We start from the raw sequence: 12815 nt of genomic DNA on the forward strand, positions 1-12815 counted from the left end.
CCCTGCCTGTACCTCCAGAGCTCTGCTATACTGAGATAGGCTTCCCATGTGATGAGTTATCTTTGCCTTTCATGTGAGCTGCAGATGTACCACTGTACTTCCTCATGAGGCAAAGTAATAAGTACTTATCTTTTTTTGTTTTTTGAGGCGGCATCTCACCCTGTCGCCCAGGCTGGAGTGCAATGGCATGATCTCGGCTCACTGCAACTTCTGCCTCCCAGGTTCAAATGATTCTCTTGCCTCAGCCTCCTGGCATGATCTCAGCTCACTACAACCTCCACCTCCCAGGTTCAAGCAGTTCTTCTGCCTCAGCCTCCCGAGAAGCTGGGATTACAGGCGCCTGCCACCACGCTCAGCTAATTTTTGTATTTTTAGTAGATGGAGTTTCACCATGTTGACCAGGCTGGTCTCGAACTCCTGACCTCGTGATCCACCCACCTCGGCCTCCCAATGTGCTAAGATTAGAGGTGTGAGCCACCACGCCTGGCCATAAGTACTTAACATTTAAATATATGTTGCATCATATGCCACAATCTCAGATATGAGATTATATTCATAAATTCTTTCTTAAACAAAAATTATAATTGTGTTTCTGCTGTGGTATAAACTCTCAATTCCCATCAGACAGTTATCTGGATCGGGCATGGTGGCTCACGCCTATAATCCCAGCACTTGGGAAGGCTGAGGCAGGAGGATTGCTTAAAGCCAAGAGTTCAAGACAAGCCTGGGCAACAGAGCAAGACCCTGTCTTTACAAAAAAAAAAAAAATTGCCAGGCACCATAGTTTTTGCCCTTGGAAGGCTGAGACAGGAAGATCTCTTGAGCCCCAACTGCAGTGAACTATGATTGTGCCACTGTACTCCAACCTAGGCAATACAATGAGACCTCATCACTTAAAAAATAAAAATAAAAGACAGTTGTCCTTTACGATGGCTTTAATCTGAAATTCTTTCTGTCTAACTTGGTCAGGGTAGGAGTAATATTTTCCGCTTGAGTGACGGTTTCTTTTTGCAACGTTATCTCAGCCTATAATCCAGTCTGATATTTTAAAAGAAATTTTCTCTCTTGTAAGAAAATCATGAAGATCACCTTTCAATGATTTGCAAAAGGAAATGAATGTAATCCTATGAGAAGTTCAAGGGACTCTACATTACCTGTGGGATGAATGCATGAAGGCTTTGGTGCCATGCCAGACTACTTTTTAAATTAAAACTATTTTGAAAAGAGCAATACAATTGCAAAGAGTAATACAGAAGCAAACCTGCATTTGGATTTCTTCTCCTCTACTGTCTCTATAGGCTTCTTCCATCGAGACTTAAAACCTGAGAACCTCCTCTGCATGGGACCAGAACTTGTGAAAATTGCAGACTTTGGTTTGGCCCGAGAAATCCGATCAAAACCTCCATATACAGATTATGTATCTACCAGATGGTGAATACTGTTCTTCTCAAAATTATTTATTTGCACTTCTTTAAAAAGATATCATTAAGCTGAGGATAATATTAAAGTCACAAACATTAACTTTTCACTAAGGAACAGTGCAGTCTGAAACATATATTTATAGATATGTTGGTAGTGTACAAGGTTAAAATTTTGTGTTATAAATCACGTTAAAAGAAAACCTATTATGCTTTTCTAAAATGTAAATAAAATTTTATATATAGGCCTTCCTGAGGACAGTCTCCCAAAAGAACTATGTAAAATATTCTCCAAAGACCTGTCTGTAAACCATCCAATTGCTATTGTGAAAACTTTGAGACACTAGGAATTTGATTTTAAGCAGTTTGCTATGACCGAGTAGCCTACACACAAGTTGTAGGTTTTTTCTCCCTCTCCCTTTCTCTCTTAGATTTTCCTTCCTCTTTCTTTTTTCTCTTTTTTCCTAATTCTTACTTTCTCTATGTTTCTCAAAGATGCCATAGAGAAGACTCCTTAGAGAAATGCTCAATAGAAAATATTGTGAACTAGAGAGACGCACTACTTGTCAACAGCAGCCCACGGCAGTTGTGAAGTTCTCCCAATTCCATTACACCACAGTGAACGAGAGAGAAAATAGAAACATACCCATCCCCTCACTGAGAGCTGATTGTTATTTAATTTAATGTCTGAGCAGTGGAAGCAATAGCTAGCAGTTCGCCTTTGTTCCTCCAGGTACAGGGCTCCAGAAGTACTCCTGAGGTCTACCAACTACAGCTCCCCCATTGACGTCTGGGCTGTGGGCTGCATCATGGCTGAGGTGTACACCCTCAGGCCACTCTTCCCTGGGGCCAGTGAAATTGACATGATATTCAAAATTTGCCAAGTGCTGGGGACACCAAAAAAGGTAATGATACAGAACAAAGGCCAGTGGGCCAAAGCCAACAGCTTCCCATGCTCCCTCCGCCCAGCCCTGTTCAGCACTGGCACCATTGGGCACCTGCCCATTCTAGACTCTTTGTCTTGACCTCAGTCATTCTCCACTGCCCATGTTCTCAGACACATTCGGCTTCTCTTCTTCCTCCTATTCTTAAGTATGACATCTGTCATGGCTCCTTCTGCCTTCCTCTCTATATCATCTCACCTCCCTTGCGGAACTTCTCGGTTCTCATTGCTACAACTCATGCCTGTTCAGACGTCTCTTGACCGTGATGCTTAGCCCCTGACTCCCTACGTTATTACTCCATTCACATGTTTACAATTCTCTATGGGATTTTCTCCTGACTCCCTCACCATCACCTCAAACTCATCATGTCTGAAACATTGCCTTTTGTTTACCATCCTGCTAGCTTCCTTCTTGCATTCTCCATTTTGTTTGTGGTCTGATCATCATCCCAGAGCCCCCAACCTTGAGGCTGAATTTCAGCTTTACCTTCTGTCTTTCTCTTACTCCCCTTTTCCTTGATCCAAGCAGTTGGTGGGTAAATGCTGTTGAATATTGCCACGTTACATGTCTCACATAGCTCCCGTCCTTTCAAGTCCTCTGCTGCCATCACAGACTAAACCACAGTCACCTACCTGTGTCTAATGGTATCTTCTCCATCTTTCTGCCTTCAATTATTTTCACCCTGGCTTTTTGTTCAGTCTGTGGCCAGATTCAACCTCATAAAGGACAGCCCTGGTACTGTCTTCCCCTTATAAAAGTATTGGTTGACTCCCCATTGCCCAGCCTCGTAACTCCTATTCCTATCCCCCACTTCACACCTGTACACCTAACAGCTGCGTGCCCTGGAATTTCCCTGCTTCTGTGCTCTGTACATACACCCTCTGCCTGAGTGATGTCTGTCACATGGCCATCAGTAATCCTCTTCCTCATGTTTCTCTAATCTCCTCCCCATCTTCAGCTGTGCTCTGTCTTATTAATATAATTATTTGTGTTAATAGTTGTTTCCTGGACCATAAGCTCATTCAGAACAAAGATTTGCTGTATGTTTATTTTCCCAGGTCCCAGGACCATTGCTGGTACAAACTAAATCCTCAAAAATTGTTTTAAATCATTTGAATGAATTACCAATGCCACTTCTTTAAGAAAGTTTCCCAAGTCCACTGCTGGAATCTTTCTCCTCTGCATATCTGTACCTGTACCTCTCTTGCAGCTTTTGTCACTTTTTACTCTGCATTATTACTCTGTTTTTAATTAAATGCCCTCTTTTCTCTTTCAAGAACAGTAATACCTTTAAGGGCAGGATTTATATTGGATCTCCAACAATACTAAGCATATAGGAGGCATTCCAGAACTATCAAGTGAATGAATGATAAAAGCTATACATATTGCCACTTGGCTTTAAAAAAGAGTGGGGGAAAAATTACCTTAGCCTGTATGTTATAAAATAGTAGAGTGTTAGAACTCAAAGGAACCGTAAAGACCATTTCTTTCGCATTTTCCATCATTCACTCCAGCATTTAGTGTCCCACAGAAGTGATGCATGGAAAAGTGGAAAGTTTGACACTTTTGAGACTGGATGAAACACCTTTCCTTACTGCTGGTCTTCTCCACATGTATACCTTGAATCATCAAGTTGAAGATATCATAAGTAGAGTTTCACAAATTGATTTGCCCAGGAACAGGATGTCTTGTTTTATTTTGTTTTTCCGCAAAGAATATCTCATTGGCAGTTTCCAGAACCTCTGTCTCATGGAACACAGTTGGGGATATATTAACTTGGTTCAATCCCAGAATCTCAAGAGATGGGCTATCTTACATAAAGATTATAAAACAAGTTGGCAAATCCGATATCTTTTCCACTCCTCCCCAGATTTCATGGTTTTGGTAATCTTTCTATTTATACAACTCTATTTCTCATTCCACACAGTGCCATGGTAGTGAATGTGGGTGGTTAATGAATGTGAGTGGGTAAGGACATGGTTGCCTTTCCATTTGGGGCACACACACCAGAATACAAACTTATATCACAGCAACTGGCTGAGCAAGGTTTTCTGTCTTTTCCTTCTTTCAGACGGACTGGCCTGAAGGCTACCAACTTTCAAGTGCAATGAACTTCCGCTGGCCACAGTGTGTACCTGATAACTTAAAGACCTTGATTCCCAATGCTAGCAGTGAAGCAATTCAGCTCCTGAGAGACATGCTTCAGTGGGATCCCAAGAAACGACCAACAGCTAGTCAGGTTTTCCTCCATTTTCTTCTATTTGGTGTGCTTCTTATGAAGTTCATATCTAACTCTGAATAATTTCTTCAAATTGTGTAGGAAATATTTAGTATCATGTGTGAGAAATAGTACAGAATACCACTAATGGTTTACTATGTAAGGTATGAGAACTTAAAATAGTTTGAAACTTACTGGGTATAAAGTAATTAAGATGTAAACAATATAGTTGCTTTGAAAATTGGCATATAATTCACATGATACATCACCATTTGTATGGAAATGGAAATAAACATGTTTTTCTGTCTTTGGAGAATGTTTTCAAATCTATTCTCTATGAGCTACAATTATATAGTAGTTTGTTTATGAGCCGGTACTGGTTGTTAAAAGGCAACTTCATATCATGTAAAGTCCAACTGACTCATGACCTAAAGAGATTGACAGATGAGGCAGAGCTAGGGGAGTAACTGCACTTAGCATTTCATAGCACTTTACGGTGTGCAAATGCTTGAGTATGTTTTATATGATTTTTAACCCAATGAAGATTCCATGATGCAGGCATTATTGTTTTCAGTTCTGTGAGTGAGAAAACTCAATCTCAGAAAGTTTAAGCAATTTGCTCTAATCACTCATCCACTAATTAGTTCAAATAGTGCAACTAACTACAATTCAACCAACTGAACCAAAGTATGAAGTCAGGTTCTCTGACTTCATAGCTCCTGCTTTCCCAACCACTTAGACTTAAATAATGAAATATACCCAAAAGAGGTGTGGTAATGCTGTGGGCTCTTATCACTCACAAGCCTCTTGCAAGCCTCCTATTGTGGTAGTTATGTCTGGCCCCTTCTCAACTTGTCTCATTGACAGTTACATCGCTCAGAGGATCAAATAAGTGACCAATTCTAATCAGAGAAGATGATTCAGAAGAGGAGTGGTGAGGATATTTGAAGAAAGTGCCAATATGGTGGTAGAATTTGTGATAGCAGGGGAGATGATGGTTGGAGGAATAGTTAAGGAGTGTAGAAAAGCAATTTTCCAAAAGCTCAAGGAAGAAATAACCACAATTTGGTGTCATAAGACTTTGGATGGCTCAAGAGTTGGAAGGCTCTCAGAAATGTACTCCTGGTGGTGAAATTCACAAATTGCTTCAGGGCAGGAAAGCGGCTTTTCAATGAACGCAATTTTTTAAAGGATGCCTATAAGAAATGAAAAGGAAAAGATTCTGTAACCAGGAACCAAGAGAGGAATGTATGCTTTTAAGAATAGTGTGAAAAGCTAAAAATACCCCCCCAAATCAGTTAAGACTTGCAAAAATGTCTGCAACTACAGAGAAGGCTTTCAAATTATAATAGATGCTAATGTCTGGGACCTCTACCAGGTTATCCCCATTAATTGCCTCTGTATCTACACTTGCAAATAATAATCACAGATGTTTATAACTGTCCCAGGCTCACTAAGAAAGATTATGCTATGCTTAATGCCTTTCATTCAAAAAGACAAGAGAATACAGGGAATATTTCAGAAAGAATTGTAAACCCCCAAACTTTAAGTTATCTCTTGGCTATATAGAAAACTCACTTATCCAGAACAACTGACAAGGTTTCATTCTTGATAGAGAAGGTTTAACTATATCATGTTTTACACTTCTGGCACTTTCGGGATAAAAGCATATGTGCCTGCTTATTTTGTACTCAGTTCTTCAGAGTCTTCCAGGATCATTATGTTCGGCTCTTTCAGTTTTTTATTATTTTTTTCTTCTTCTTCTGTGGAATGAGAAGATAGGCTTAGAAGGATGAAGTACCCTATTTAAGACACATAGCAAATGAGTTACAAAACCAGGATCTGTGTTGATCCAGAATGCTTTTTAGAAGTAGCCAGGGTAACAGCAGTGTCACTGGCTACTATATAGAAATGATTCTTTGTTGTAATCATTACATATATTTTATGGTATCTTAGATAAGAAAAATCACAAGGGGTGTTACAAATTCAGGAGCTGTTTTCTAGTTGGGCTAAGAAACAGTAGTAAACTGGTCACAATGAAATATAGCCCAGTAATCAAGTTAGTAGTAACTTTCCTGGCTAGACTTTTCTCCTAAAGCCTTATTTGTCATTCCAGGCACTTCGATATCCTTACTTCCAGGTTGGACACCCACTAGGCAGCACCACACAGAACCCTCAGGATTCAGGAAAACCACAGAAAGGCATCCTGGAAAAGTCAGGCCCACCTCCTCATATTAAGCCAGTCCCTCCTGCCCAGCCGCCAACCAAACCACACACACGAATTTCTTCACGACAACATCAAGCCACCCAGCCCCTTCTGCATCTCACGTACCCCTACAAAGCAGAGGTCTCCAGGACAGATCACCCGAGCCATCTCCAGGAGGACAAGCCAAGCCCGTTGCTTTTCCCATCCCTCCACAACAAGAATCCCCAGTCGGTGAGCAGCCCAGATTCACCAGTGAGCTTTGTGTCTGCTTATTCCTCTTCTGACCCCACTTATTGTGTGACATATTTTCTCTTTCAATATACAGAGTCTAATCACAGTAGATTTATGTTTGCAACAGCATGGAATTGTGAAAAGACCCGTGGCTTTGGAGTGAAAGATCTAAATTCAAGTTCTGGCTGTGCCTGTTAATAATATTGTCACTCATGGGGACAGCTGTAGGGTAGTAGTTGGGAGCTGGCCTCTGCAGCCAGACTGCCAGGGGTTCAAATCTCAGCTGTTTAATAGCTTGATACCTGTGCAAGTTACCTGGCCTCTCTGTTCCTCATTTTCCTCATCTGTAAAGTAAGGATAATAATAGTACTTAACTGCTAAAATTGCTTTCAGGACTAAGGAGTTAATACTTGAAAAGAATTTAGAATAATACCTGGCACCTAGTTACAACTCTGTAAAGGTTAGTAGTTGTTATCATTAATCCCTGTGAACTCAGTTTCCTCATCTGTAAAAGGAAGAGTATAGTGCACATCTTACCTACCAGACAGGGTTGTTCATGAAGATCAAAGGTCATGATATTTATAAGATGTTTTGAAAAGCATAAAAGCACCATATTAATATTTACAAATTGTTATCCATATTATTGCTGTTAATCAGTACTGTTAATGCTGGGCTATTAACTGAGCCCAGATCCTTCTGCTCCTCTTGGGCTGGTTTTCAAAAGGAAACAATGAGTGTTAGATTTAATAAAATAATAACCTGACAAGGGGTTCTGTTTTTTACTAGCTTTGCAGTGCTGTCTGAAGAGGCCAACTTTCTATCACTTGTAGGAAAAAGTGGCACTTCCTGTGTCAGTTAGTATTTGCTGAGTGCTGGCTCCCAGCCACCATGGTGTGAGACATTGCCAGATCAGGGCGGCCTCTCTGGCCTGTTCACTTTATTCCAGCACACAATTTCGAAGTGGTGTGTGTATGGAAATGTCCTGTTGTAGCTAATTCTTTATAGCTAAGAGATAGTAACCATATCTACTGAGAAGGCAAAAAAAAAAAAAAAAAAGCACTATCTGCATTGATTTCTGTAAAAGGGCAGGCAAGCTGACATCTTAGCCTTAATTTCTTACATCCATTTTTATAACAGTAGAAATCACATGAACTCATCTAGGATGAGACCGTGTGTGAATCTAGCCACCTTTCTGGTATGTGAGAAGTATCTTAAACATTTTTTATCTTTATTTTATACAACTTTAATGTCTTCAGTGGATGGCAGCTGACGCGATCCGTGCAGGATGAGTGAGACAGAAAGATTGGGAATGTGTTTTCCACAATTGCCCCTCAGATCAGCAATGTTATGCCCCAGGAGCCTCCTTTGCATAGCAGAGGAAGTTTAGAATGGAGATTACTCATGGATGAGTTCCATTAATGCCAAGTATTGCTTCCCCCTCCCCACCCCACTTGTTTACACAGAAAATCACAGCTGGTCTGGAACACAAAAATGGTGAGATAAAGCCAAAGAGTAGGAGAAGGTGGGGTCTTATTTCCAGGTCAGCAAAGGATTCAGATGATTGGGCTGACTTGGATGACTTGGATTTCAGTCCATCCCTCAGCAGGATCGACCTGAAAAACAAGAAAAGACAGAGTGATGACACTCTCTGCAGGCAAGTGTGCTGCTCACATTCATAAACACACTGAAGCTGGGATTTGCGAGATTATTGGTACATATTTGAGGATATATGCTGTCTCTCATGCTGATCCAAGCCATGCTCTCTTCATTCAGGTTTGAGAGTGTTTTGGACCTGAAACCCTCTGAGCCCATGGGCACAGGAAACAGTGCCCTCACTCAGACGTCATATCAGCAGCGAGACACACCCACCCTGAGATCTGCAGCCAAGCAGCACTATTTGAAGCACTCTCGATACTTGCCTGGTAATATAAATGACTTGCTTTACTTTGACTTTTGATAAGAAATCCTGTCCTTGGAATCACGTATCACTCACAAAGGTTCTGTTTTAGAAGGCAGATATTAGGGGATTCCCTTCAGAACTGAGGGACACATCACAGAAGTATTTGCTGAAGCCCAAGCCTCACATTTTTTTTTTTTTTTGAAACGGAGTCTCGCTCTGCTGCCCAGGCTGAGTGCAATGGTGGTATCTTGGCTCACTACAGTCTCTGCCTCCTGGGTTCAAGTGATTCTCCTGACTCAGTCTCCCGAGTAGCTGGGACTACAGGTACCCACCACCACGCCCAGCTAATTTTTGTATTTTTTACTAGAGATGGGGTTTCACCATGTTGGCCAGGCTGGTCTTGAACTCCTGACCTCAAGTGATCCACCCGCCTCAGCCTCCCAAAGTGCTGGATTACAGGCATGAGCCACTGCGCCTAGCCTCAGGCCTCATATTTTTATGTTTTATAGTCACCTAAGATACAAAATATGGTATAGGAAACTGGGTCCAGCCTCCAGGGAGGAAGGAACTGGCAAGAGCTGGGTGGCGTGTCTGAGGCCCCTCTACCAGACCAGGTTTAGGGGAAATTGCCAATAGGGAAACCAGGGCAGGAGCTTAGACACACCATCCTGGCAGTAATATGGGGGTTAAACGTCAGTGCTATAGTTTGGTGGGTTCCCAAGCCTTTCTCTTGATTTTCTATATTCCAAACTTACAACATTAGTGAATCATTCATTCAATACATATGTATCAAGCATCTACTACATGCCAAGCACTGGGAATATTATTGCAAACAAAATAGCCAAGCAGAGCCACTAGGTCGCACAACTCTGGGGGATTCCTTCACATTGTAGTCTACACAGCAGTTTTATACAGCAGCTTTGCAAACAACATCCTCACCCTCACACAGCTTATATGCTAGCAGTGGGAGAGAGACTTTAACAAATAGACACACAGTAATCACAGATCGTAAACGCATGGTCAGGTAGGGCCTCTCTGAACAAGTGACTTGGCTGGGCCCTAATGAATGAGAAGGAACCAAATGTGCAGAGAGCTGAGGGCAGAGCACAGCAGGGAGACGGGGACAATGAGTGAAAGATCTGGAGCCAGGAGCGGGCTTGTCCTGTGAGAGGAACGGCAGAGGCCAGTGTGGCCAGAGCACGGTGAGAAAGGAGGGGACGTAATGTGTAGTATGAGGCATCTTTTGGGGCCTTGTAAGAAATTTGGATTTTACTTCATGAGCAATGAGAAGTCCTTGAAGGGTTTTAACTGAAGGAGTGATATGGTTGTATCAACACCTCTGTGCTGAGTAGGGGAGGGGCCGGCAAGCTGTAGCTGTCATCCAGGTGAGGGGGATGGAGGCACAGGCGGGGGTGCAGTCAGAAGGGAGGGATGGGGTGGGAATGACAGGCCCTCCTGATGCGTGAAATTCCTCACCGTCTGGGAATGTGGCGTCTAAATACTGCTAAACTTCATCAAGATTCACATTTTGGTCTTGGAAGATTGGCCTGACAGGCCCCAGGATGATCCAGAAGAAGAGAGATTCAGATAACAGGTGTAGGGTGATGTGGTAGGAAGGGCCAAGCCTTGAATTACAGTAACCACAGGCAGAAAGGAGCAGGGAGTGAATCAGAGAGCTTTTTATTTCATTTTGGTTGTAGAGGAAGGAGGAGAAGGATAAAGGGGGAATTTAAACTTTCAGTTCTGAAAAATAGCCAGTGGGAATAGGAGTGATCTGAAGGAAAAGTGGCTTTTGTCCTGAGGTCAAGGTCAAGGCAGCCTCACTCTGGGAGGCCTTGGGTGTGAGGGACCACAGTCGGTGAGAGTTCCTTGTACAGACCAGAGTCATCATCAGCATGTGAGGGTAGTGATGGTCCTGGTCAGGTGAGAAGATGGAACCCTGGGGACAAGACAGAACGAGGAGAGCAGAGAGCTGCAGAGTTGGAGGCTGGGGGTTTGGGATAGAGAAGAAACTGAAAAGGTGACTGAAAGGAAGTGGTCTGTGAAGGGGAAGAACAGAACGTCCAGCAGCTGCAAAGCCCAGGATGGCACGAGAGGGTCAAGATGTGGAACAGATCCATTGGTAGAAGTGGAAGAGGCCTCTCTTGGTCACCTATAAGTGAGACATCTTTCCTCTGACATCTGTCAGATGACATCATCACACTCAGTTTTTGCTTTGATTATTGCATCATAGAGTGTTTTTGACAAATTGTGTTCTGCATTAATTTCATCTTTGTAGTCTGGTGTAAGATTCAATGTGTATTTTGCATTTTAAAATCATTTCTTCTCTATTAGGGATAAATATAAGAAACGGCATACTCTCAAATCCAGGCAAGGACTTTATTCCACCTAATTCATGGTCTAGTTCTGGCTTGTCTGGAAAATCTTCAGGGACGGTGTCAGTAATCAGCAAAGTAAATTCAGGTGAGTAATGATCATTAACCGCCAAATTTGCAAAAAGCAAATTCCCTGGATGCAGCAAGGTGGGCACGGGGAACCATGGGACGAGCTTTGGAAGCACAGGGGCCTTTGTGGTCTGAAAGCTCAGGCCTCTTTTCCAGCCCTATCCTCCTGTCTCTTCTTGGCTGTAGTCCCTGGGGACTCGGCCAGCTCCCATAGAAGTCTGCCTTCAAGGGTAGCTGGGGAGTAGAGCATAGTCTTCCCTGGCTCAAGGGAAAAACAAAAATACCTTGACAGACTCCTACTAGGCCTGACGGCCGAGGCCCTGGCTGCAGCGGGCACCCTCCTCCTGTGGTGGAAGTCACCCTTGGCTGTGTCTGCCTTGTTCCAGCCCATCCCCTCCTTCTGATGACCCAACTGCAGACCCAGTATTAAGATCCCTTCTAGTTGGAAGGTGGAGAGTTTGGAAGGCCCTCCCCACTCTTTTTGTTAAATGGATGAATGAATTTCCTGAGTCCTAATGCTGACCAACCCTGTTCACAGTAGAAGCATTTCCCACATCAGTTTTCCCTCACGCAGGCAGCCCCTGCCATGTGCTGCTTCCCCTCTGCACTGCTAACTGGGCTTCACTTCTCCCTGCCCTCATCCATTAGGTGTTTGTTTATCTTAAGGAATACAAAAAAGAAAGAGATAGTATAGCAATGCCTGTGTAGCCACCACTCAGCTTAAGAAGTCAAACTTTGGCCAGGCAAGGTGGCTCATGCCTATAATCCCAACACTTTGGGAGGCTGAGGCAGGTGGATCACTTGAGGTCAGGAGTTCAAGACCAGCCTGACCAACATGGCAAAACCCTGTCTCTACCTAAAATATAAAAATTAGCCAGGTGTGATGGCAGCGGGCCTGTAATCCCAGCTACTCGGGAGTCTGAGTTAAGAGAATCACTTGAACCTGGGAGATGGAGGTTGCAGTGAGCCAAGGTTGTGCCACTGCACTCCAGCCTTGGTGATAGAGCAAGATTCTGTCTCAAAAAAAAAAACAAAAAAAAACAAACAAACAAACAAAGTTAAACTTGGCAAATGCACATAAAGCCCAGTGTCTGGGCCTTTCCCTCCCATCCTCCCTGCTTCCCCTTACCTCCCTCCATGCCAGCCTGATCAAGTTTTTATTTGGGTTTGTATAAACTTCATAGTGTGGTTTTGCAGGTTTTAAAATTTATTTGAACATAATCTTGGATCACTGTTTCATGCATTTTAATAAATATGTGTGTAGCAATTATAGAGATATATATTATATAACATATATATGTATCTATACAATACCATAACTTATTATTTATGTAGACTATGATTTATGTATGCCTTCTCTTCTTGATGAACATGTAAGTTGTTTGCAATTTTTGCTACTAGAAAGAGAGCTGAGATGATTATTGTACCCTATTGTTATGCACAAGTGTCAGGGT

At 42.6% G+C, this 12815-nt stretch overlaps 1 protein-coding gene across 4 annotated transcripts in view; it reads left to right on the plus strand.

Moving 5' to 3' along the window:
* CILK1 (ciliogenesis associated kinase 1) overlaps positions 1-12815 on the plus strand; it is a 39346-nt gene that overhangs the window by 20150 nt on the left and 6381 nt on the right. For 3 of the 4 annotated variants that reach the window (XM_012441595.2, XM_012441590.2, XM_012441596.3), the window contains exons 5-11: positions 1299-1431; positions 2152-2323; positions 4434-4601; positions 6697-7017; positions 8481-8671; positions 8791-8939; positions 11252-11380. In XM_012441595.2, coding sequence (XP_012297018.1) covers positions 1299-1431; positions 2152-2323; positions 4434-4601; positions 6697-7017; positions 8481-8671; positions 8791-8939; positions 11252-11380 — 1263 coding nt within the window. The remainder of the gene's footprint in view (positions 1-1298; positions 1432-2151; positions 2324-4433; positions 4602-6696; positions 7018-8480; positions 8672-8790; positions 8940-11251; positions 11381-12815) is intronic. The other variant, XM_064360980.1, reaches the window with a different exon arrangement.

The sequence above is a fragment of the Aotus nancymaae genome, unplaced genomic scaffold, assembly GCF_030222135.1.
Source record: "Aotus nancymaae isolate 86718 unplaced genomic scaffold, 86718_ANA_hifiasm-v0.15.2.pri h1tg000040l, whole genome shotgun sequence".
Classification (NCBI taxonomy): Eukaryota; Metazoa; Chordata; class Mammalia; order Primates; family Aotidae; genus Aotus; species Aotus nancymaae.